General features: G+C 39.4%; 3 protein-coding genes across 7 annotated transcripts; 2 read left to right on the forward strand and 1 right to left on the reverse strand.

The window, feature by feature from the left end:
* The first annotated feature begins 365 nt into the window (after nt 1-365).
* On the forward strand, nt 366-13,239 carry tbk1 (TANK-binding kinase 1). 4 transcript variants are annotated; one of them, XM_027024267.3, is made up of 21 exons: nt 366-603; nt 1,547-1,653; nt 2,703-2,843; nt 3,041-3,170; nt 3,352-3,533; nt 3,787-3,947; nt 4,158-4,268; nt 4,480-4,659; nt 5,054-5,250; nt 5,641-5,699; nt 7,444-7,535; nt 7,794-7,895; nt 8,116-8,194; nt 8,469-8,590; nt 9,480-9,556; nt 9,728-9,767; nt 9,877-9,978; nt 11,626-11,722; nt 11,971-12,071; nt 12,265-12,336; nt 12,457-13,239. In XM_027024267.3, exons 2-21 carry the CDS (start codon nt 1,567-1,569, stop codon nt 12,506-12,508), a joined length of 2,184 nt encoding a protein of 727 aa, XP_026880068.1. In that variant the 5' UTR covers nt 366-603; nt 1,547-1,566; the 3' UTR covers nt 12,509-13,239. The 4 variants fall into 4 exon arrangements, 2 of the variants coding, with proteins under 2 accessions (XP_026880068.1, XP_081568740.1); XM_081712614.1 differs by lacking the exon at nt 366-603 and adding an exon at nt 815-977; XR_014123228.1 differs by lacking the exons at nt 366-603; nt 11,626-11,722 and adding an exon at nt 809-977.
* A 3,571-nt stretch (nt 13,240-16,810) lies between these two features.
* gpr19 (G protein-coupled receptor 19) lies at nt 16,811-22,573 on the forward strand. Of its 2 annotated transcripts, none has more exons than XM_027024265.3 (2): nt 16,811-17,098; nt 20,561-22,573. In XM_027024265.3, exon 2 carries the CDS (start codon nt 20,585-20,587, stop codon nt 21,854-21,856), a length of 1,272 nt encoding a protein of 423 aa, XP_026880066.1. In that variant the 5' UTR covers nt 16,811-17,098; nt 20,561-20,584; the 3' UTR covers nt 21,857-22,573. The 2 variants fall into 2 exon arrangements, with proteins under 2 accessions (XP_026880066.1, XP_026880067.1); XM_027024266.3 differs by having other exon boundaries at nt 16,811-17,093.
* A 652-nt stretch (nt 22,574-23,225) lies between these two features.
* crebl2 (cAMP responsive element binding protein-like 2) lies at nt 23,226-26,372 on the reverse strand. The gene is made up of 3 exons (XM_027024254.3): nt 26,069-26,372; nt 25,277-25,474; nt 23,226-25,108 (listed from the first exon to the last, which is right to left on the reverse strand). The coding sequence occupies exons 1-3, from the start codon at nt 26,081-26,083 to the stop codon at nt 24,947-24,949; spliced, it is 375 nt and encodes a 124-aa protein (XP_026880055.1). The 5' UTR covers nt 26,084-26,372; the 3' UTR covers nt 23,226-24,946.
* Between the last annotated feature and the right edge of the window lie 303 nt (nt 26,373-26,675).

The raw sequence follows: 26,675 nt of genomic DNA on the forward strand, positions 1-26,675 counted from the left end.
TGCTACTGTTCGGTACTATGTAAGTGGGACCATTTTTTTCTAGTGTTTTTAATCTAACCTACTTTGGCCTTTGGTAGGTGGGTCTATTTTGCATTCTGAATTGACCGATTTGTTAAGGGAAAAAAAAGAAAGACACGTATTTTATCATATTTATAAGCACACAAACTATGAGTTTACAATGTGCGATTTACAGTCGGGATTTACAACGGTGATACAACAACTGAAACTGAAATTGGAAAGTGATCCATGTGTTTAGAAAATAACACAGATTAACCACCCGGTGGCAGGCGATTGCATGAGCGGCATTAGTAGGCGAGTCTGCGTACAATGTAGGCAAGCCTATATTTTACAGTTTCGTTGGTTGTCTTCTCACTTGCTTCAGAATTGCTTTGCCTGTGCATGACCGCTGAAAGCTTTTGACATTGTCACAACTAATTTTACGTTTGTGGATTTGATACTGTTTGTTGGGTATTACGGAATTCTCGTATACGTCGGACCTTACGGTATCGAAACAGTTCAACGTGCAGCTCCTATTGACTCTCCTGTGTCCCATGACCTTGTGATGTCACATCAGAAAACGGAAGAGGTTTTCGTGCTCTCGGGGTAAGGAAATAAACAAAATGTTTTATTTAAGATAAATAGTGTTTATTTCTGTTTTTGCGGCTTGTTCTGATTGCATATGTCTTGATCTTAATCAGATGATAATCATTATGTAAGAATGGAGATAAATACTTTCCGAATGTCTTATCAGAGCGATGCAAAGATTACAAAATATTAATTTAGCTAGCTAGCTAACCTAGCTAGGATAGCCATCATTAAAAGAAACTTGTGAAATTATTGTATTGTCTTCATCTAACGTTAGCAATAGCTAGCAATCTAACTAACAGTTTAAGATTATTTCTCGCAACGTTCAGGATCGGAATATTATTGTTAAGGCGAAGAGTCTGAGATGTTGGGCTGAGCTCACATGTCGAAAGGCAAGCTTTCATTTTCCTGTAATATGAGTGTTAAGCAAAAGCTACCGCTCACACCCTGAAATAAACGTTTGTGTCTTTTTTAACTTGTCAATTTAATAAGGCTTTCAGGCAATGCTAAATATTGATAGTATGGAATTTTTGTTGGCTATAGTGGGAATTTCCCACGAGCGTGACGTCACATGCAATGATTTGTTATTTAAACCAGAAGTAAGCAACATTAATATTTAAAAATAAGTGACCTACATGTTCTTGAAAGTTGTTAAGTTAAGCTATTATTAACCGAAACTGTAGACTGACTAGCTCTAAAAACCTCTGAATGTGCTAGCTAGCTAACAGAGACACTTAAGCAGCCCAATTATTTGCTTTCCACACTAAGAAGCTTAGCTAGATTTGCTGTGCTGTATGAAACAGAAATCTACAGTCGGATGTCAGTTTTTTTCAAAGCATTATTAACATAAAGAAAAATGGAAAACAATTTTTAAGAATTGTCCTTTACAGATTTCTCTGTGCTACAGTTTGATGATGCTTTTTTTCTTTTCTTTTCTTTTCTTTTCTTTCCTTTCCTGCAGGGGCCTCTTTTAAAGCCATAATGCAGAGTACAACTAACTACTTGTGGTTGATCTCAGACCTGCTGGGACAGGGTGCCACAGCAAACGTATACCGTGGCAGGCACAAGGTATGCAGCATGCACTTCTGATCACCCTGCACATACAAACAGGATAGAGGTAACATAGCCCAATGTGGCTTGTGCAACCTAGAAAAGCCACAGCTGGTGACATGTGGTTAATGCAGTACAGTGCTTATGTTTCAAGCCTGATGTCTTTTTTGGAACACAGGGAAGCCCCAGGCTTGCATTTCTTGTCTCCAATAGCATTATTACCCCATGTAGGGGACTTCCGCTCTCTTTCTTTTTGTTAGCCTTTATTTAACCATGCTATTTATTTTGCATAATGTTTGGAGAGTTCAAGAAGTTTTGCAAGAGAACTTTCATGAGCAAAGGTTTTTTTGTTTTGTTTTTTTTTTGGTTTTTTTACAAATTTTTCAACAATACAATTTAATTATGTTAAGCAAAAACCTCAATAAAATATCTGCAGCATGTGCACATGCCCAACTCAGTAGTTGTTTTTTTTCAGCATGCTTTTGAGCTGCCTGCACCTAAGCTGAGTTTACTGTGTCACTTACACCAACTCATTGAGTTTACAGTGTCACTTACACCAACTCACACTGCAGGGTCAGGTAATCCCTTGGCCCTGCCTGCAAAATGCAGTCAAAAGCGGCAAAGGGAGATTCCCCCAGATAACACATTCCGCCAGCCTGTCGCTTCTGCTGAGCCTTAGTCTACTCCACAGTGAGGGCAAGTTGAGATTTATTTGTCAACTCCTGGCTTGAACTGTTGCCAAATGATCTAAGACGGAGGGCACGTTAAAGTGTAAAGAAGTGGATAATCCATGCAGTCATGTTTATCGTCCTTTGATTTTCTTTCGAAAGTGTAGAGCAATGGCAGGATAGCCAGAATCTGGAATGTTCATAATCCTCCAGCTTTCTGCATCTTGGGTACTTGAGTTAGGTTCTGCCATGCTGTCTTTGTCACCATCCTTCATTTCTGAAGAGCCGTGGCATCATGTTGAGGTTGAGTGCTGCATCAGAGGCAGGCTCTCAGTCTGCTGCTCCAATCTCATGGGTTTAAACTGGATTTCACTCTGCTGTTCCTCCTTCTGCTTGCAGAAAACAGGCGACCTATATGCCGTCAAGGTGTTTAACAACCTTAGCTTCCTACGCCCTCTGGATGTGCAGATGCGGGAGTTTGAGGTGCTGAAGAAGCTCAACCACAAGAACATTGTCAAGCTCTTTGCCGTGGAGGAGGAGGTAGAGTGTTTGGGCAATTCTGAGTGAGCCAGGGCCTGTTGCTGTGACAGGGCCTGTGAAATGCGAAAAGTCAGCATTTGTTTTCTCTCTGCCGCTTCCTCAAACAATTGTCTTGAAGACAAAGTCAAGTCTGCTTATTTAAAGAGACATGTTGATGCATTTTCATGATTATTTTGTCCTTGAATTCCTCCCATCAGTCAAACGCACGTCACAAGGTCCTGGTTATGGAATACTGTCCGTATGGCAGTCTGTACACAGTCCTGGAGGAACCATCGAATGCATATGGCCTCCCTGAAGATGAGTTCCTCATTGTGCTACAGGATGTTGGTAATGTTTGTCTCATTATAGAAGATTTCTGTGTCTGGTTTCAAGTACAAATGTGCTCAAACATTGATTCAGGCCACATATTGAACTGCATACATGTATTTCAATTTCAAACTTATCAATGGGTCCACCAGTGTGTTAGGGGTTGCTGACTCTGCTGTTGTCAATACTTTCCTGTCCACAGTGGCCGGAATGAACCACCTCCGGGAGTACGGAATAGTCCACAGGGACATTAAGCCGGGAAACATCATGCGCGTGATCGGTGAGGATGGACGGTCAGTCTACAAGCTGACAGATTTTGGTGCAGCGCGAGAACTGGAGGATGATGAGCAGTTCGTGTCACTGTATGGCACTGAGGAGTACCTGGTAAGACATGGAGGAGCGACAGAATAATGTGCTTGTTAAAGGGGTAATGCACTGTGGTAAAGCTGTATTACCAACAGTGAAGGAACAAAATAATGGATGTTTTCAAATCAAAGTCAACATGTGATTATATCACCAAGATTAATCAGGTGTTTATGGAATTAGAACGTGTGCATGTTTGTGATGAGGCCATTCACCTGTGTGCGGGTGTGTGTGTGTGTGTGCGCGTGTGCGCGTGTGTGTGCGCGTGCGATAGCACCCAGACATGTATGAGCGGGCGGTATTGAGAAAGGACCATCAGAAGAAGTACGGTGCCACAGTGGATTTGTGGAGCATCGGCGTGACCTTCTACCACGCTGCCACTGGCAGTCTGCCGTTCAGGCCTTACGAAGGCCCACGCAGGAACAAAGAAGTCATGTAAGATGTGATCATGCGGCAGAACTTCAGTAAAGTCCTCTCAAGAGCCAATCATTAAGCTTTAGAGCCAAATTTGCATATATTATAAAACTACAAAATTGTCATGGTTTAAATAATCATGTCATTTTGTAACACTAAGTTAATTTTGCTTGAGCTTGCTGAAGAATGAGTGTCGTTATTTACTATTCGATGCTTTGTGTGTACCTCCAGGTATAAGATAATTACAGAAAAGCCACCAGGGGCCATCTCAGGACAGCAGAAGTTTGAGAATGGGAAGATTGAGTGGAGCACAGAGATGCCAATATCCTGCAGCCTCTCCAAGTACGAACATTCCACGGCTCAATCTGTTTGACGTCTTTTGATATAGACAGTTTGTTGGGGCAGGGATGGTTGCACTAGCTGAAGTTAAATCAGGGAAACAAGTGCTGAAAAAAAAAAAAAAGGTTATGGAAATCCTCCTTTTATAGTTTTGTTTAGTTGAACGTGTGGGTTGGAGAATGTGGCTCAGTGTTTTAATCTTAAACTTGTTCAGAGGCCTGCAGAGTCTTCTGACCCCAGTGCTGGCAAATATACTGGAGGCAGACCAGGAGAAGTGCTGGGGCTTTGACCAGTTCTTCGCCGAGACCAGTGACATTCTGCATCGCACAGTGATCTATGTCTTCAGCCTACAGCAAGCCACGCTGCACCACGTCTACATCCACACATACAACACGTGAGTGCTTCGCTTAATACGGACAACACCCAGACCAAACAAGGATGATGGCATATGTACATTTGAATTGTAAGAAGATGAAACAAATAATTAAATATCTGATTGTTTGTTTGACAATGTATTGAATTATAACTAAGTTCTAATGAAATCAGATAAGTCCTAATAATAAAAATTACAATGATGACATGCTTATGTACTCCCAGCCTGCTAGTGCAAGTTGCTAAAAATCCTAAGCCCTTCTGTGCAACTGTTCTTTAATTGCTAAGGTTGCATGTAACAAAACATCATCCATTGTCAACATAGCCTGGCCACCTCTTTCAGTTCCACAACAGATAAATACAAGTTTGAGAGTCTGGCATTATCCCTGATATTCAGACTCTCATCTGGTTTCCAGAGCGACTCTCTTCCAGGAGCTACTCTTCAGACGGACCAATATCAGCATCCCGAACCAGGAGCTGATGTATGAGGGCAGGCGCCTGGTGCTGGAAACAAACCGGCAGGCGCAGACATTCCCTCGCACCACCCGGGACAACCCCATCATGCTGCTCAGCAGAGATCTCCTCACTACCGTTGGCCTCATCTTTGAAGATCGTGAGATTCTCACCATACACAACATGCTGTTTTTTTACCCACCATCTGTAAAAAAAAAAAAAAAAAAAATCAAATAATTTGAGTTCCCTGGCAGTGCAGTGCACACATCATTAAGAGGAGTCTGGTAGTGCTGACTGCATAACATAGAAATACCACAGCCTAGGTAATGTAGTGACCATTAGTCCATCTAAGTGTTGATTTAAGATAAAACAGCCTGTTTCTAAAAAAGCCTGTATTATTACTGATGTCAGAGCAAATGCTCACTTGGAACGTTTGAGATCAGACATGATGCTCACAGCACACATTGCCCATCCCTATGCTAACCTATAATTGGATGTATTTCATCTGAAAGTGTCTGAAACCTGCTCTGATTTCACTGTGTGTCTGCAGCGAGCCCTCCCAAAGTACAACCTCGCTATGACCTGGACCTGGATGCCAGCTATGCCAAGGTAAGGAAAACCAAAAAGAGAATAGCCTGAGTTCACAAGTGTATTGTTTGTTTGTTTGTTTGTTTGTTTGTTTTTGAGTATAATAAGATGCTATTAAAAAAGTAGCTCATTTGGCACTTATGCTGCACTTATGAATGTGCCCCACCCGTAATAGATCTGGCTAGCTTTATCAGATTTTTCCTCAATGTACCATAACTTGCTTCAAAAGCTGTTGTAATCAATTTTACAGTTCTTACTGACTTCTCCCAGATTTAACGGAGTCCTCCATCAAGTTCCACATCCCCCATTCAAATTTCTGCTAAAATACCTTCTTCCACTGATATGCATGCACTTAGGCTGCCCTACTGTTTGATAGGCATGCTTTCAAAATAACTGTTGAGCAGGGAGGACAAACTGTTTTTTAATGTCTGGTTGATTTAAAGAACTGGCATTCATCTTTCTCAGACCGATATGGGACCTTCAAGCATGCTAATATAAAATTAGTTAATAAATATGTTCATTCACAGTTCTCCTGAATATGAGCCCTTGTACTAACGGAGCCGTTTACTTGGGGCATTTATTACAATTTGGTGAACACATGAGCGTCTACTGGCACATGGAACATCTGTACAAACTGACCTTATAACAAAAGTAAAAATTTAAGATAAGAATATGAAAAGGTGGCATTAGACCCATTTTTTTTTTTTTTTTTCCACCAGCTATTGGGAAGTTCTTCAAATAACTTACTGCAGCTTTAATTTGTCCAATTTGACATGTCAGTTTTACAGCTCACTTGCTCACTAACCAAACCACATCCTACTGGTTTTCTATGTGAAACTGCCAGACCTCGGAGCAAAACTTTCTCTTCTTAATGTGATTAAACAAAATGCCACTGACATCATTTGGCACGTTGAAAACTTTTCTCAGCTTCAAAGGGCACTCTGTTCTACAAAAAACAGCAGGATGTAGTGCTTTTTACAGAGCAGCCACCTTCTGAGAACTTTCCTAGTACCCATAGAATTCCACTTATAGAACAAATTAATTAACAAATATATAAAGTCTGACAGCTGGATAAATGGTGCTATATCTGAACCCAGTCTAGCATTACAGCATGCTTTATAATCCTTCAGTGATGTTCGAGACTTTTCCATGCCATTTCTTTGTCTGAGATATTTAATACTGCCTGCCTGAATAGGCACAGTCCGTACTGCAAATGGTAACTTGTTCTCCTTAGCTACCCCTAATGGAACTGTGCCAGAAACATCTGTTCTTATTTTCCCTTACACATGAATCCACTTTAAGAGAGTTTTGTACATTTTCCAGTCCCACTAATAATAACCGTAATCACAATAGCATTCTGAGCCCATGTCATGAGTCACTGGCCTGCTTACCTGCTCTCGGCACTTTGATTAAGACACACACAAAGGCTGTATTTGGAATAGCATATGGATGAGGAGGGTCTGTGGGGGCTGGTGTGTGTGACGGCGTGTTATGTAAGCCCGTTTGATTAAATTAAATTGATATTGGATTTTATAATTGGCCCACCAATCATTCTTGCTTCCTGGGTTTTATTGCTAAAATTTTGGCTCTTTACGTAATGGCTTGTTTTTATTTGTGTGCCTCATTCTTGAGTCTAATATTACATTTGTAATCAGAGGTTTTTGGCATGTTCTAAATATCTCTTATCTTTTGTAGACTTTTTTTTACATATTAATAGAATAACAAGATCACTTCTTTTGGGCAATAATGTTTCTTTTCTATTCAGACCTTTGCAGGAGATGTAGGCCACCTATGGAAAACCTCTGAGTCGTTGCTTGTCTATCAGGAGCTGGTGAGGAAAGGAGTCAGGGGTCTCATGTAAGTCCACTGGGTTTTGACAAATAACACAATGTTTCATCATGGTAAAATATTAAAACCCGACACAGAATTTGATTTAGAAGTGATGAAACATGCACTAAAGTAGTGCGGATCTTATCCACTAAGGGCCGTCAGAGATTCTATCTTTAGGACTCTCCTCCTTCCACTATCTGCCCAGGAGAATTAGAACAGTGACCAAAAAATTTACCTACTAACTAATGAAAAGGCACATCACTGTTGGTTTAACTGTTTCCACAGAGAGCTCATGAAGGAGGACTTTAGTGACACAGCCCACAAGAAAGCTGAGGTTTTCCACATGTGTAACCACTGCAACCAGACACTGGAAAAGACTGAACAGCTGTAGGGGCTCCACATATTCCCTCATTACTAAATACAATTATGCACACAGTACATATTCTGGCTTAATTTTGTTGTGAGTTGTTGTGTCCATTTATTATTTATTATTGTTTGTTTGCTCTTAGCAATTAAGATGATGGGAAGATGTATGCATGTATATGAATAGTATGAATTATATTATATATCAATGAATCATTGTTACTTAAATTGCTGTCTTTTTTAGGTGTGAAGTGCTAATGCAGGGCAACATGTTATCAACAGAATATGACGAAATCTCAGACTTGCGCAAGAAAGTCCTACGAGTAAGAATTAATTATTCTGAGCATCTGGCTATTGCATTGTAATGTCCATTTATTTCCATTTGTAAACCAAAGTTCCCAAGCTGTTGTTCATTTAATATAGGAGTGACAGACTTGACTCAACTAATCGAGCAATAATTGACATCACTCCAGCCCTTGATTAGATAAATTACAGGTGTTGGCATTTGGCTGGAGGAAGTGCTTAGGGTTTACCTTGATGAGACTGGGGAATCCTCCCTCTAACGCACTCTCACATGGTTTTGTACTCTGAACCTAGCTTTCTGCGTCACTTGGTTCAATGGATCAGACAATGCAAGACATCAAAAACAAGTTCCTTCCTGGAGGCACATTAACAGACACGTGGACACAGCAAGTGGGCACACACCCTGAAGACAGAAAGTGAGTTATGAGAGTGAGTTATGAGAGTTTGTGTGTGTGTTGCCTAGCCAAATCTTTGGTGACTACATAATAAGGGTTTTTTTTTTTTAAAGAATAAGTGACACGTGCTAGACTTTTTTTACAGACACTTATTCAATCCTTTGTATGAGTCTGTGTATTAGCTTTGTGTCGCTAATCATTATTATTGTTTATTGAGAGAATTTTGAATATCAGTCAATATTTGGATCTTTATCTTACTCTAAGACGCAAGTCTGCATGCTTCACCGTTTATAACCTTTCTCTTCGCCAATACAAGATTAGGTGACAATTTTACATAACAAGAAAGACTGAAGTTAATAATAACAAAGTTTTCACCATAATATAATTTTTTACAATAGTTGCAGATTAATCTTAGTTAAAAGTACCTAATCATCCAGGCTAACGGAATACACAATTGACTGGTTTCTCTGTGATAAAAAAGTATAACACTCTTATTTCAGCACTCTTTTATGAATTGACTTAAAGGAGCAATAAGTCATTTTTATCACCAAAAAGTAGCCAACAGTATTTATGAAAGTAATAATTTATTATTTTTACTTTGTTTTTTGTTTCAGGTGCAGCTCACATGAGATGAACAATCAAATTGTTTTTTAGTCCTTAGATAAACCAGTTTATGCTCCATAAAACATGTCTCCCACAAGAAGGTGGGCATGTTTTAAAATAGATTGAGTAAAAAAATCTCTGAAATATGCAGGCTGCTAGATGTCAGTTTTGTAATGTGAAAAACAATCATTGGAAAAATTATTTATTGCTCCTTTTAAGTTAGTGTCCAGAAAACAAGGCCAGAGTTCACTAGAACCTGTGTACCACAGTACATTGTTACTGAGTCCCTGACCTCTCCATCTTCTAGTGTGGAGAAGATAAAGGTTCTTCTCGATGCCATTACAGCGATCTACCAACAATTCAAAAAGGACAAAGCTGAACGACGTGAGTATGGCAGACAGCTAACCATTTCCCAGCTATCCATTTCTGACAGACAGGTGACCATTCCGAACCATTCTGTTCTGGTGATATTTTGGTGGGTGTTTAATAATTTGTAGAATCAGTGGCTAAAACATGGCTTCCTCCTTCTCGCTCTTTCACTTTCCCTTCCTCCAGGTCTACCTTACAACGAAGAACAAATCCACAAGTTTGACAAGTGAGCTCTTATGTGAATTCTCTAAAAACCTGCCAGTGGCTTCTTTTGGAAGATCATGCTCAGCTTCCTGCTCTGCTTTTTCTAACATTATACCATGTTACTCTCAAAGGCAGAAACTGGTTTACCACGCCACCAAAGCCCGCACCCTATTCACAGAGGAGTGTGCTATGAAGTACCGTCTGTTCATCTCCAAGAGTGAGGAGTGGATGAGGTACTGCCTTCACTAAAAGGAAAGAGTGGATGAGGTACTGCCTTCACTAAAAGGGAAGAGTGGATGAGGTCCTGCCTTCTCTAAAAGTGAAGAGTGGATTAGATGCTGCTTTCACTAAGAGTGAAGAGTGGATTAGATGCTGCCTTCACTAAGAGTGAAGAGTGGATTAGATGCTGCCTTCACTAAGAGTGAAGAGTGGATTAGATGCTGCCTTCACTAAGAGTGAAGAGTGGAACAAGGCATTCTTCCTGTAGTGGTAACTAGCAACATTGTCAGCAAATTTATTAAGCAATTTGACAAAGATACACATTGCTGGTCCACAGTGAGGGAGGCAGGAATAGCTGAGAGGACACTCCTGCCTGAGAGACTCCTCCATATAATCTCCCTCAGCCTCTGTTGCTGAGTGAGTCTGTCCCGTTGCCATGGAAACTGTACCCGAGATGTTCTGCAGAAGGAGCCAATCAGGTGGAAAGGCAGGGAATGAGGGCACGCCTGGTCCATGCACCACAAAACACTGTTTGTGTGTTTGTATAACATGGTGGTGTGGAGCATTTTAATTCGGTCCTCTTTTTATGCAACTCTTGATATTAATTTTTGTCATACAGAAACATCATACATCAACAACATCATCAATCGGACTGTCCTTGCATGCACATCACACATAAAATCTGAACTTTCAATACATTATATGAAATTAGGTGTGGTAAATGCCTAATTTCATATAATGTATTGAAAGTTCAGATTTTATGTGTGATGTGCATGCAAGGACAGTCAGATTTGCCGCATTAATACTGTGCAAAAATTCAGTACAACACGATGGTAAAGTGGAAATTCACAAATCTGTGTAAATTGTCCATTTTGTACATATAATGTACATAGCATAAAAATTGTCAAATTTCATTTGGTAGCTGATTGAGAGAGGAGCATCCCTGGTTGTCAGTAAACTGTATGGTCTTTTGTTTGGTAACATTATCATATATTGCCCCATTATATGTACATATGGTATACTTTAATGTTATATGCACTTTTATATAGTACATGTATAGTATGTGATCAGTTTATTATGTACACCTCTAAAGCTACACCTAGTAGGCTGGTATACATTTTATAGTCGTAATCCAGTGCTGCACTGTTGTACTCTGAGGCATTTGAAGTCCTCTGCCCTGACCCAGGGACAGGTGTTAGCTGGACATTTTTCATGTACATTAATACTGAGAATGCACTTTTGGTACTGTTTATGCAAAGGCTTATTGACAGGATAAACTGATATACATTAATTTATACATATCTACATATAATACCCAGGCATCACCCTTTAAAATAGGTCATTCATGAAAGTGCATAAACCATGGGAAGTGTAGCATAGTTGTGCAGAAAAGTTACTGTCACTCAATAGAGCTGACCAAAATTTGACTGGCAGCTAGCCCAAAGACTAGGTGTACCTAATAAACTGGCAGCTCTATACATGCATGCTATATATTCAGAAACACTGTAACTTGAGGCATTTATTCTGAAGGATTCTGTCACTGAGCTAAATGTAAACAGCTGATTATTGGCATGGCCTAATGAGGATTCTTTGGGTGTAGACAGCGCCTGTGCTGTGGACTGGTTTCATGGTTTGATTTGATGAGTGTGATGTGTTCATAGGAAGGTGCACCATGTTAGGAAGCAGCTGCTATCACTGGCAGGCCAGTTCATGAACATGGAGCAGGAGGTGACGATGATCATACAGCGAGTGTACAAGGTAAAAGCAGCTGTGCAGCATGGTTTGCTGGTGTGGGCAGGGAGACGAGGATATGGAGAGTGGAGGGGCTGGGGGGTAGGGGGGTATTGAGGAGAGAATGGGAGAGAGGTGGCAGTAGGTAATGTAAAATAGTGGGGGAGTGAAAGATGAGGGCTAATATTTGTGTGTGTGTGTGTGTGTGTGTGTGTGTGTGTGTGTGTGTGTGTGTGTGTGTGTGTGCGTGTGTGCGTGCATATGGTCGTGAGAAGCTTCTTGAACAGCTGCCACAGAAAATCATCCCCATGGCATCAAGTGGTATCAAACCCCAGGCATACCTCAGCCAGAGCACTCTAGTGGAGATGACCCTGGGGTGAGTGTGTCCGCTCCTGTCCTGGGCTCAGCCATCACAACTAGGGGAATACTGGCACACTCCTATCACACCGTCTTAGGCACTTTTGGACATGTGATTTTATATCACATAGACACTTAGAGATGGAAGGTTTCAGGTGGTCTAACAGATAAAAACCAAAGCTCTTAGCTAAAGGTGACCTTTCTGTCTGCAGGATGAAGAAACTAAAGGAGGAGATGGAGGGGGTAGTCAAAGAGCTGGCAGAGAACAATCTCTTTCTGGAGAGGTAACAAAATAACCTGAGTGTTCCTCTGTGAAATGCAACTTTACTACTGTATATTTACCCAGCAGGTCACGCCAGTGTTGAGAGATTTCACCTAAATAAAAACTGTCTGACCTGCTTTAGGTTTGGCACTTTGACACTAGATGGTGGATTAAGAAATGTGGACAGAGTCTGAGCGCATCAGACAGCTTCATAACACCACTCTTTGGACTCTGTATCTGGAAGCAAAAAAAAAAACCTTCTCAAGTCTGCTTAATCTATTCCTGTGTGTATATATATATAATAATGTTAATGTAAATACTGAGTTGACATCTAGAGAGTTTTTATTTCACCTGCTTTACTTTTCATAAGTATATGTAACTCATATAGGACCTTCTTGCTTTTATGTCTCAGTGACCTTGAAATAAGTCCATGTTCATATGTTGTTTTTTTTTTCCTTCAATAATGTTTATAAACAGACCCCATAGGTCCAGAGAATTAGACTGTACTATATTAATCTCTAAGTATTGTACATGACCACCATTGAAAACAACAGACCTGCTAAGTCTGTATTAACAATCATTACAATTAAAAGAAATACGTATGTTCAACTTTATATGAAGGTTTAAAGGTTTGTGTTTGTTTTCATTAAATGAAATGAGGGTGTTCTACTTTATATGAAAGTTACTAGATGGAGAGTTGGGGCAGAGGTTGCTTAAGAAGACCCAGCTTATTTGTTTATTATGTAATGGATTACAGTTGTGCTATAGGTCTTATCCAAAGTAAGACATGTGCAATCAGTGATGCTGCAATGTCTTGATTGTCTGTCTGTTTTTTGTCTGTCTGTTTGGTATTTTTTACATGGTGAAGGGCACAAGCTAAGGTTCCCCTCAGGAGTGTAGATGGACATTAAAATTGTTGACTGTAGTTTGCAGTGAATGTCTTTTATTGTCCTACACCTGTTCTTATATTCTTCAATTTCTTCTAGTGAACATACACCAAAGAGGATTTCTAGAATCCAGTAAGTTCCAGAATGTCACAAGACAAAGGAAGAATTGGGTAACATGCAGTTAGAACAGTACACCAATTATGATTTAACTCCAATAAACACAGGCAATATTAAGCAACTCCATTTTATTATCTCAGATTATTGCCATGTTTTCACTGTGTTTTATGGGGATGGTGGAAGAACTGTTTAAATGAACCACAGCATAGCCCACCTAAAATTAAAAGTAGGTGAACCCATATGGTACAAACTCAGCATTTGCTGCCCGGTGATAGTTCATCCTATGAAAACTAAGTGAACTGTCAGACTGAAGGCTACAGATTAAGTGACAAAATATACTACTCCATCCAACAATAAAACCAACCAAAATTCCTGCGAAAGTCAGCCATGAAGGTACAAAAACAAGATATTAAATACAATGTTAGAGCTGGGCCAACGTCATGTAGCAACTCTTCCTTTGAGTTCAGTTTCATTCATATATCCTAACTTTACTACAGACATGTCTGCAAAGCATTTCTACAGAAGTCGTGTGTAGACCAAAAATTAGAGTGGGAGGCAATGTGGCAAAGGAAAAACTCCCTGAGAAGGTATGAGAATTAATATTTAGAGGATTCAGATTTAAATATGGAAGCCGTTCTGCTTTGGGTAATGAGATTATAACAGAAAGATTACACAATGAAGATTAAACATGCAGAGGAAAGAGTCAATATAAGACAGTGGCCAATAATAAAAACTTGGCAAAGAGAAGAACTATGGACCGCTGAACATGTACAGGTTACTGTAAGTAAGAATATCAGTCTGAAGGTGAAACTGGCACTAAAAGCAGGTTGATTGTTCACACAGCTGCATGCAGATACTTAAACAGCATGACAAAAATTCAAGGGATGCAACCAGTGTGTGAGAGCGGCATGGTGGAAGAATCAAGTTTATGAATGTCCAGACCTACACTTCACTAAGCTTAAAGACTGAGACTTTGTCTAAGGCCTAAACACTGACAGGAACTATGTTCCGTAGCTAGGGGATTGTGTAGGAAAATGATCTCCTGCTGTGTTTTTTTTTATTCTAGGCACTACCGTAGGATCTGCACATTGTTATTGAAGCAGGCTTGGCAGATCCCAGTAGGCATGTTCACATAATTATTCTAGGGAATTATCAGTTAGAGCTTTATAAGTTAGTAGTGGAATTTTATACTCAACAAGGAATTTTGTCTCTTTTATTTGTAAACTCATTTTCACACACACACCCCCCCCCCCCCCCCCCCCCCATCTCTTGTCACAAATTATACACCCAGGATTATTATTGTGTGTTACGTTTAACATACTGAGAATGGTAGCCAAGAATAACTTTGGTCGTTTTCGGAAACGATGGTAAATTTGTACACTAGAGGGCGTCTATGACTAAAGCCCCCACAGATTTGGTTACTTCAGGGATGTATGAAGTGGGATCTGAATGATCTGGACTATAAATATTGTAAGATGTAAGATTCTAAATCCTCTAAAAAATCTGTTGATTAAATGTTTTGAAGCACTGATGTGCATTCATTTTAACTGACTCCCATGAAAAGGACACCAGTTGCAAGGCCGTCATATCATATAAAGAATTCACCTCTTCGTTGCTGGGAATGGACAGTGTTCAGTTTTATGATAAAGACGCCAAGAGGAGAAGTGCTTTCTTCAACATCAGGACTAAAGTGCTAACTTTTCTCTCACTTTGGCTCACCTGTAAAACACAGGTTTGAAGCCAACTGTGGACACTGGCTTTGCTACAAATGGTATTAAAAGTGAGATAGTATTGTGAAGCCATCGGGGGTGTAAGCATGGTTAAAAGAATCCCGTATTGGGAGGAAATATGAACCCCTGATGAAGATCATTGGTGTAACCTTGAATAAAAGATAGATGCATCAGAGACACATGGAGTGTGCTCCATAAAGGAGAGGTTAGTTTGACAGAAACCGTCAACCCTGAAGGAGATAGTAGTGTGATGGAAGCTGTCACTCACGAAGATTAATAACCTAGACGGCACCAGCTTCAAAGCCAGGTGTTGCTGCCCTCTGCCTTCGCTACAGGAAAATTCTCTTTAAGTAGGACCCTGTTTACGTCTGTAATTTTATGCATCTTGACCATCTGGATACAAAATATCCGCATAGAAATACAAGGGTAAATGCACCTAAGACAGATTTAAATCCAGTCGCTCACACCAAGTACACCACACCTGAAAGGTTCATTAAATTGCATGCGGAATGCACCTGATAAGATTTTAACCACGTGCATTTACACATGGCAGCGAAAAGGGTCTACGGTTAGTCAATGTGGCGCGTAATTTGCACAAAATCAGCTCAATATTTCTTCCAATATCGATCTATTTCTGCAGGGTTTTTTGTAGTTTTTTTTCTACACAGCAGTGTCAGTCCAAATGGCTAATAAGCATTTAGGACCAACCGCGTGTGTTCTTCATGATTCGCTTCCCCGCGGTCATAGATCACGTGCGTTGGAACGTACGTTATAGGGCGGGGCTTGGCTGTTGAATACGGTACGGTTTGGAGAGACGGACGCAAAACACTACCACAACATCTGGTTAAAGAACCATCCAGAAGCGGTTTGAGCAAATATGATTTAAATGTGTCTTGGGTGCGTTAACAACCGCATATTTATGTGGGTAATCTCTGTCCGGATATAATCATGATATTCAAGACATATAAAACGACCAGGTGTAAACGGGGTCTTAAGTCTAATACGCATTTAATCCAATGTTATCCACGTGTAAACGCATCCGTCTCTTGCAATGTGACCAGGGTCTAGGGGTGTAGAACAGATCAACACATCTTGTCCTCAGACAAACTAGCGAGTTCAACTGTTATCTAATATGTAGCCTTTTAGTTTTTGCGCATGAAGTCACGCAGGTTTGATAGGATCACTTATCTGGCACTGATTCTTTCTGTTGACGACAATTCTCAGAGCTCTCAAGATATGCCAGTTGGTCAGAGAAGCTTTCCAACCCTACCATTGCAATACTGTCAGTGATAATATAGATAAATATATTATGACTTCAGTGCATTTTTCTTCCGTGTAGGCAATTGCCGGTTATTGCATTTTCATGCCGCTGTGAGTGAAGGATGCAGAATGGAGCCGGGGTTTTCATACAGCTGTATATCCCATTCAATTTCATAATCATGTCTTTATCTTTTTACAACCGCAGCTACTTCGCAAATAACAGAACATTCGCTTTGTACTGCAGTTTTCGGGTTTTAAGTTATCTAAGGTATGCAATCCTGTTTATTAGGAAATTCAGACACATCTACCCTATGTCATTGTTACTAAAATTAAATGTGCATGCCTCCTTTATTTATAAGGTTGTATACAGAATACACAAACGCAGATTTCAGGACTAAATTGTGAGGAACTGCGTACTTATTTCATTAATCAATTCTGACTTTAGAAACTCTCTAAGCGCTGCCCCCGCCGCTCTGTCTCATAGAGGAATGGGAGCGCCCTGAGTAGCGCGTCGTATGAAACGTTGTCGAGGGTCCTGAACGACGCCTTCTTCGATTAAATACAGATTGCGAGTTCTTGGAAGAGGAAGCGCAAGCTCTCGTCGTCACGTGACAATATCTCTGCCCAAAAATCACATTGATCAATTTTGCACATCCATATAATCGACAATCGTACAAGCAAGATTTAGAAAGGATGGTGCAAGTTGGGAAAAGAAGAGAAAACATGGTCGGAACGAGGGCCCTTTCAATAATGTGTAAGGCGAACAATAAAGCTTTTTCAACAAGGTGAGGTATGTACCTCCAATATTATTCCTTTATATGTGTTAAAAGTAGAATTTGTAGAATGCATTAGGAAAACAGTCGATTATTTTTGCTACGTGCGTGGCATCTTGTTGACAGCTTGAGGACAATCAGACTAATGACAAACAGGGTCTAATGTATGAGCATTATGTAAGTAAATCCGTACGTGTACATCACTTAGCTGATTATGGTACTGGTTTCTTAAATCGCATTATGTTAAATGTGTGCTTTCTTCCATCAGTTTAACAAAAGTAATATAATTGATCTTATCGATGATGATGCCTTTTTGACTAAATAGGCAACATATTCTCAATGGAATAAATAAATAAATAAACATTAAATCAGGTGACGTTTGCATGAATGATACTCAGTTGAGAATGATTATGGGATATATCTAATTTGTAGGCAGCATTAACCTTAGGCATGACAGAACCTGCACCAAGTCATTGTTACAGTATGATCCACTACATTTTGTCAGATCCCCGTTGTGGCGTTATATATCGTAGCGACTGATCAACAGTGCTTTCTAGTTTCTCCTTAAAAAGACATAAACAACAGCTGCCAAAAGTAGAACGACAGTGCATAGGAACAGTGCTTCCCAACAGTGGCCTGCCGCATCGAGCTCGTTTAAGAGCTGCTAATACGCGAGGTGCTGGGAGACCTGAAGGAGGTTGTCAGGGGAATGGAGAAAAGAGGCCACTAGTGTAAACACGACATTGAGATAAGCACATCCATGTATGTGGAACACGAATGCACACGCAAGGCCCACAGAGAAATAACCATATTCTCTTGACGCCGGTCTTTCACTTACATTCTCTGAGGGTAAGGTCTCTGTGGGTAAGGTTGGGAATATTGTTCGTACATAAGGCCATACGACAGCCTACCAAATACTGATTTATTTCAGAGTAGTTGCTCTGTTTAACGAGTTAAGTGAATAGATGTCGTGACTTTTTAGGCAGTTCATGTCGCTACTTGAAAACATTACTTGAACTGTGTTCAGAGCCTTAAGTACAACATAAATAGCATACTTAAAATATTTATAGACAACATACGTATTCTACGTATACGTAAAAATAAGATTATCTATCTATCTATCTATCTATCTATCTATCTATCTATCTATCTATCTATCTATCTATCTATCTATCTATCTATCTATCTATCTATCTATCTATCTATCTATCTATCTATCTATCTATCTATCTATCCCACTTTCTTTTAAAAAATCCCCCAAATAGGAACAGTTTTGGTGCTTTTAGAATATTTTTGAGACACGCGAATGCCTTCCAATCATTTCTCCTTTATATTTTGTTTCTGCACATCCAAAACGGATATCTATTTTTGAACAATGGAAAAACTTCTATTCATTTCACTGCAGCTTTTTCAGTTGTATTTGGAACACAGAGAGCTGCCATGTAGAAGACTAAATGGCTCAACCACAGTTCACCAGTTAATTGTGCTGACACCGTGCCCTTCACCTTATTACATTCACAAAAGCAGGCATGGGCTGCCCTCTTCCAGCAGTCATTACTGGAGCATTTGAGTACGACTTCATTAAACAATTTCTCCTGTCACTCCTATTTCCCAGCTGCCCAGATGAGTAGATGCAGCAGTCAGTTGAGACAGGAAAATCTTAACTAGCCAAAATGTCCACGAACATCATCCTGATTGCACCTGCACCGCTACCTATTTGTAGCACAAAACCTCAGTGGGAGTGTAACAATTGCTGGAGAATGTATTATCCTGCAGACACAAAAGGCTAATGTTGTACAGCTCTGCATACTGGATGTAACCAGGATTGTATTGCCATGGAAACGTATTTTTTTACCCTTTAAAGGAAAATTGGACTTCTACAGCCTCAGTCCTTATGAACACAACATTTTGACATTTAGGAAGTTTACACACACACACACACACACACACACACACACACACACACACACACACATATATATATATATATTCAAAATTGCAGCAATGACTACAATATACTTCATAATTTCATAAATTCATTAAATTAATACTAATGGACATTCTTTTAAACACTCTGTTTGCATTGTCGATTGTTGCTATGGCAGCAATGAAATTAGGAAACTCTAAGAACTGATCTACACTCTTGGAATTTTAGAACCCCATGGTTCCTCCTGCTACTAATTCAGAAGCTCTTTGCTTGCACAGCTGACGAGGGCCCTCTGTCCGAAATGCCCCTTTTCTGGAATTTTCTTCAGATATATATATATATATATATATATATATATATATATATATATATACATTTTTAAATGACTGTGTACTTAATGGTAGTTGTTACACTGTGTATTCTAGCATATTGCATTTTGAAATTAAATGACCCTGAGTTTATAGTGCAGAATGTTAGCTTTAATCAGTCTTTATTAAGTGAAAAGTGTGGGAATTACAGATACATAGCCTTCCAATTTAGGGGGCCAATAGTAATCAGCTGCACAGTTGTTTGTGACATTTGCATTTGTAGCCTGTTGCTGTGGTCTCTCAACATGAGGACCAGAGACGTTTCAATGGCAGTAAAGCAGAATGAAAACCAGAATCAATAAATCAAGACAGATGATCTTAGCAAGGGTAAGCCATAGTAGCAGATGAAAAAAACTTTGAAAAAATATTTTGAAAAAAACTAATTTCAGTTGTTCAGCAGGTCAAAAATTCACTCTAGGAATGGTAAGCAGTCCTGTTAGCTCAATATGCCTCAAAAACACCAGATGGTGTTTCACAATGCAAAAGGACTGTTGACTGTTACCTGAAACTGCTAAAGCAACTACAATGTTTTTATGCTAAAATGTGCAATGTCTTTGACTGGCCAAATTAATTGCCTATACTGAGCATTTCACTCCCCTACTGAAAACATGACTAAAGGCAAAAAGATCAGAAAAACAGGACAGGAATGAAACAGGCTGCACTGTAGGCCTGGCAGAGTGTCACTAAGGCAGATTTCCCGTGTCTGGTGATACAAAAGGTCTGGTAGTCATAGACTACCAAGACACTGTAACACAGTAATAATCATGACATTTTATTTATGATCATGGTAATTTGTCCAATAACTTTGGTCATTTCTCTCTGTTCCTGAAGGGCTATACTTTCAATATGGTTCACTTCAATATAGACATGAACAATTTTGAATTAAAGCAGCTGACATTAGTCACTTCATTTAAAATTCACTGTGCTGGAGTACCAAGGCAAAACAATGAAACTGGGTCAGTGTCAAAGTACTTGTGGACTGCCTGCACTGTACATATACTACGTGTATATATAATACAGTAGAGATGGAGAGAAAATATGTAGCATACAAAGACAAAATAGTATGTTCACAATATACTTTCTAGCCCTAGCACTATAGTTTATACAAACTATAAATAAACCTTGCTTTGTGTTCCAGGGGAGACACTTTTATTCATGATGGTCTGCTATTTGGTGTATTACAGGTTTGAACTGACACAGCTACAGAAATGGTGTATGCTTTGCCAGTGGATGCTGTAAAACCCTCCCTGCACTCAACACTCCTCTCATACCTGATGCAGAACAATTCAGAGAGGGACAACTCCTCAGCTCTCCTGACAGGCTCTCCAACAGCTGCCTGCAATCTGGACTCCTCCCTCTCCTCTCATCCAAACAGCACCCGAGCCTCCTACGAACTCACCCCAGCAGAAGTGACAGTTCTCGGGCTGATCTTTGGCTTGCTCTGGCTGGTCTCTGTCCTGGGCAATGCCCTGGTGTGCCTGGTCATCCACCGCAGCCGCAGAACCCAGTCCACCACAAACTACTTTGTGGTGTCTATGGCGTGTGCTGACCTGCTGCTGAGTCTGGGCTGTGCGCCATTCATCCTGCTCCAGGTATCTTCAGGACATTGGCCTTTGAGTGCAGCGGCCTGCAAGGCAGTGCGTTATGTCCAGCACTTGTGCCCTGGAGTGCAGGTGTACGTGCTTCTCTCCATCTGCGTGGACCGTTTTTACACAATTGTCTACCCCCTGAGTTTTAAAGTGTCTCGGGAAAAGGCCAAGCGCATGATCCTGGCCTCCTGGCTTTTTGATGCAGCCTTCATCTCGCCATGTCTCTTTTTCTACGGCTCCTCGTCGGCAATAGTGGAGAGGCACTGCGAGTTCTTCCTTCCAGACTCCTGGGACGGCCTGGCCTATTCAGCGGTCCACCTGCTGTTCGGGTTTCTGGCACCATCGCTCCTCATCCTGTCCTTTTACCAGAGAGTGGTGCGCTATATCTGGAGGATCAGTGCCGACGGACGCATGGTGCGCAGAACCATGAACATTGTACCCAGGACTAAAGTGAAAACCATCAAGATGTTTCTCATGCTCAACACTGTCTTCCTCCTCACCTGGATACCCTTCTACGTTGCCCAACTATGGCATCCTCGTGAGGCCACTGGCCCTGGAAGACAGGGGGTGCTGTTCTTCATTGCAATTGCCTGGATGTCTTTTAGCTCTACAGCATCGAAACCCACACTTTACTCAGTGTACAATGCCAACTTCAGGCGAGGCATGAGAGAGACCTTCTGCATGTCGTCGATGAAGTGCTATCGAAGCAATGCATACACCATCACCGCCAGTTCACGAATGGCCAAAAAAAACTATGTGGGTGTGGTTGATTTGCCTGTCCCAGCGAAGACTCTCATTAAAGACTCTGTTTATGACACGTTTGACCGAGAAGCAAAAGAGAAAAAATTGGCGTGGCCTATAAGTGTGAACCCACCAAACACATTTGTATGAACTGTCACGCTAAATAGTGACCATCAGGGGTGACATTTTAAGAGTTATGCTAGCAGAGTCAAAACTCAAGATGTAAAAAAATACACGGTGCTAACTCAGGTTCGCATTTGTGACATTGTGAAACAAGCCTAGCATCGACAAGTGCAAATGTTCTACAGTTCTATGTGTTGCGGTTATTCAGACTGAATCAAACAAGAAGGAAATGACAGTAGAAAATGTTTGTCTAAAAACTTGCTCATGTGTCCAGTCATTTTAACTTACAGCAGCTCATGGCAGCCAGCTTTCTACCAGAGCTAATGCATTTGTGTTGTTTGTCTGTAGTATGTTAAAAAAAACTTAATTGCTTGTAATTTCTTGTGATCATATACGTCTCATAAGACAAAACCAAACCAAGAAGTTGGATGTTATTTTGTGGAATAGAAATGGGCTGAGAGGCAAAGTCTAGTCATATACATGCAGTCTAGATTTGTTCTAATCCTATGGTTGGTCTGTAAGAACCACAGTGACTATCTTATGGTGATAGGTCAAATAAGAGTTGAGGAATGTCAATTGCTTCTACTCCAACATGGCTGGGCCATTCTCTGATGCTGCTGTGATAATTTCACTTAATACCATGGAGTGTTGCTTTCTATATCTTATACCTGCATATGTCCATAACTGTGTTCGCAAGCCTTTGATTTTAAAAGTGGTGAGCAATGAATAAAGAATTTGGTTGTATATGAAGTATTACTTTTTCTTTAGACCTTCAATTAAACCAAATTTAATTCTGATTTAAGGGTGTTCAACAGCTATAAGAGCCAATTTAATCAAAGCCAAACATTATATTTAAAACTAAAAACCAGTCTCATAAAGATGTCTAAAAACAGCAGTTTTGAATCACTTTAGTCTTACTTCAGCTTTTAGTAACATTTATAAAATTACCACCAAAGAATAATAAAAGCCACTGCAATTCTAATATTCTAACATTATCTTTCTGTACTTTTGTACTTGTGTGAAATTTCCATCTTAAACTGTTCATGCTGTTTGGCAGCCTGATGTTGCCCAGGTTCGTTGTGAGTCAGAACAGAACAGAATAGAATCTGAAATTTAACGGTGCACAAAAGACACTCAAGCATTGCTAAACAAACATTTCAGTTTTAAATGTCTTCTCATCATGAAAAGAGACATAACATTAAAATATAAATTCACAGAATGCTCTCTCTCTATATGATTTGGAAATATTTCATAGGCATATTATTGAGTCAAGTACTGAAGCATTTAATCATGTAATATAGATGGAAAATATAATAAATATTTTAATTGATCTAAAACAAGTGCTCTTTGGGAAAGAATGTGTGTGTGCATGTATACCCCTTAGTGTAATTCAAGACTGGCTAAAACAAACATTTAATATAACCTACATAAAGGTCATGTCTGGGACCAACAAATGGTCAGAATATAAATGTTGAATCAAAATATGTTGAGGGTTTTAACCAAAGAGTATATTAGTTACATAATCACTGACAACAATAAAAATAAAAAGAAGAAAAACTAAATACATTGACAAGTGAGGTATTAGACATATAGCTTTATAGTAACAAAGTAATTGCACATATATGGTATTTTTGTTTCATAAACAAATAATTTCAGCATCCTTCAATAGATCTCTACATTTTATAAATATAAAAATATACAATTTTTATGCTAAATAAAGTCACATCCTTGGAAACAGGCAAGAAACTGGAAACAAACATTTAAAAACATGCTCTGTGTATTTTGACAACAAGTGATTAATCCAGCCATTATATTCTGCAGCTGTTCTTCAGACATTTTATTAGTTTGTGCAGTTTGTATATGAATGTTTGATACACTGATACTCAATCTATGCTTCTAAAAACAATATGCTAACAAATATCTTATAACATTTAATGTGGCATGACTACAGTTTTGTGTTTCACAAACTGAATTAATTTGCTGGAGAATTAACAAACTTGGATTACACCAATTACACACAATTTATTTCAGTGCAGTGTCACTGAAAAATATAGTGATTTTGTTCATTTTGTATGCTTTTAGTTGGTTTAATAATTAAACAAATTCAATATGATCTATCCTTGTTTACCATCATTAAGGCTTTCATGAGAAATCAAACAAAATATTTTTAAAAAGCATAACACAGGACTTAATGCAAAGTTTTAATTCACAAAAGATGTTCTGAAGAAGCAAAAAAACAAAAAAAACCAAACAAACAAAAACAAAAAAAAAACAAAAAACTGAATGGTTCAGTATAGAATACTGTACCTTGCTTTTACTCTCAGGAGATGGAGGACTCTGACAAAATCACAAAAGGATCATAGTGATACTATAATTAGATTTGACCTAGGAAAGCTGGGCCACTTCTCATCACAAATATCAACTGCACCTCTACACAATTTAAAGTATTTTTTTGGGGGGAGGGTGTCATCAAAGTGCATTATGGTTAAGTTATGGAATACACACATACAAAAATTGATTCCAACCCTTTATTTTTGCATCAACCCTTTGAGAAAGGTGGTGGGGTGGACATTTGGGACTTTAACCAATGGTCTGCAAATCCTCGAAGTTCTTTAAAGTGCTTTAAGCAGCGCTAACTGATTTTGTCAGCGCCCAAGTTGTTTGACTTATTGGTCTTTGGAGGGATTATGACATTTGTGATTTATTGCACGTTTGTAGCCATGTGTTCATGGTCTTTCATAACATCTTATTTGTACTCCCGAAGAATATTTAACTCAACACACTTAATTTCAGATCAGTTTCTTCACCTAAACGCACCGAAAACCTTCCATTTGTTCTAAATCTGAAATAATTGGTGGAAATAAAAGAAAATTCCTCAAGGTCTGCATGAGCCCAAAGGATGGACATTGCAATACAATACTGTGTACTTTCTTATTAGGTGAGTTAGTGTTCTGTACTGCTTTTTTCTCCAAAGACCATAGAAATTATGTGAACCAATGTTTACCATGAGACAGTAACATCAGAGTTTTTTCATACTTCAGCTCTAAAGGAATAATTCAGTCTCTTGCCATTTACATTATATGGAGAGCATGTCAAAACATTTAATAAACATCTGACTTAAGATGACTTGCTCTGGCTGATCCCAGTTGAGTTGTACTTGCCATTTTTCGGTGTTTTGGTGCTGGTGCTTTGGGGGGTTTTCTGATCATCTCCAGTTAAAAGGGCCTTGATTTCTGAGGGAATTTTTCCTTGGTCCATGGCAATACACCACTGCTTGTACTAGTGGATAAAAACAACCCAAAAAATTACTACAGCATAATGTCACAGTTCACACATTTGAAAATCGGTGATCAGTTATGATGCATGGGACTAAAGCGTCACAGTGTACAGAATAAAAAAAAAACACTGGAGTTAATGAATATTAAAAACGCGTTATGAGAGCCCCACCATTTCTAACTCCTCTCTCAGGGCACAGATAGCTCTCTCCTTGCTGGAGACCAATTCCTCCAGGTACTGGTAGCGCAGTTTCTTCCTGGCCCGACATTCTCTGGCACTCTGTCTGCTCCGTTCTAGCTTTGCCTTTAGATCAATCTTGGCAGGTTTACGACCACGTTTCCCCGGTTTCTTGACTTTTCCACCAACCATCTGTTCAGGATTAGGACGTGTTTTAACAGTAAAATAAATATAAAATAATTAAAATTAAAAGCCATAGTTAAGTAACAAAAATGTAACTTATTCATGACACCAATGTCTTTGTCCATAAAAATGTTTTGTAACCTAGCTACCTAAATGTTTTAGCTAGCTACTTAGAATCGTCAATAAATAGCATTGCTAGATAGCTCACTTTAAACATCTCTAGCTAGCTAGCTATCATGTTAGCTAATACATATCGTAAGCTTAACCACCTAATGCTAGCTAACCAAATTGGCCACCTAATTAAATTAGCAGTCTTATTTCTTTTGCTAAACTAGCTAGTTAGGTAGTTACCTAGTCAATGAGCCTTTAGATTGGTAAAAATTCTTTCATACATCAAGCAAATGAATGGTGTTCAATAAACTTCTAGTAACCTAGCTGGCTAGCCAACTTTATATATTCGGCAACACCACCAGTGGTCAAACGTCCTTCTTACAAGCCGTTTCAATCTAATTAATACCGAGAATACAAACTACAACATACAACTGTTAGTTACATATTACTAACCCAACAGCCACAAATGTCAGGTAACTTCATTTAGCTTACCTTGTTCTCATCCATTTTGGATAACCCACGCTAGAGAAACTACAGTTAGCTACGCTAGGTTAGCTAGCTAGCTAACTAGCTTGTTAGCTAACCTATCACCAAATTTACTTCCTCAGCTACACACCTAGGTAGCCTTCTATATTTTTTCTCTAGACAGTATGTAAACAGTATCAACAAGTTACTATTTTATATATCTTATATAGCTTAAATGTCTGCAGCAAAACGCTTATGCAGGAACCCCAGGACAGAATGTTTTTAGCATCGCTTCCACCTAGCTAGACTTCTTATTTTTCATCAACAGGAAACGCCTTCTGTGCGCAATGCATGTTGGGGGTTTGAGTGAGGTCTGGTGCGGTCTGAAAGGGAGAGCTAGCTGAACTATAAATATTACATTTGAATTTCGTGAGTGAGAAAGCTGATTCTGCACACAGCGAAACTAGCTAAGACGTTAGATACAAGTTTACACTGATACACTGATCAGATCTAATTCCCCCGCAAATATTTTCTTTTTTGGCTAAATTAGTCTAGTATGACGCAGATACAAAGTAGGCCTACACAGAATATGCAGTTTTTTCTTCGCCATGTAGAGCGTTCCAGACAGAGAAGG

This window comes from Electrophorus electricus, chromosome 4 (assembly GCF_041902795.1).
Source record: "Electrophorus electricus isolate QZ-2024a chromosome 4, ASM4190279v1, whole genome shotgun sequence".
NCBI lineage: Eukaryota > Metazoa > Chordata > Actinopteri > Gymnotiformes > Gymnotidae > Electrophorus > Electrophorus electricus.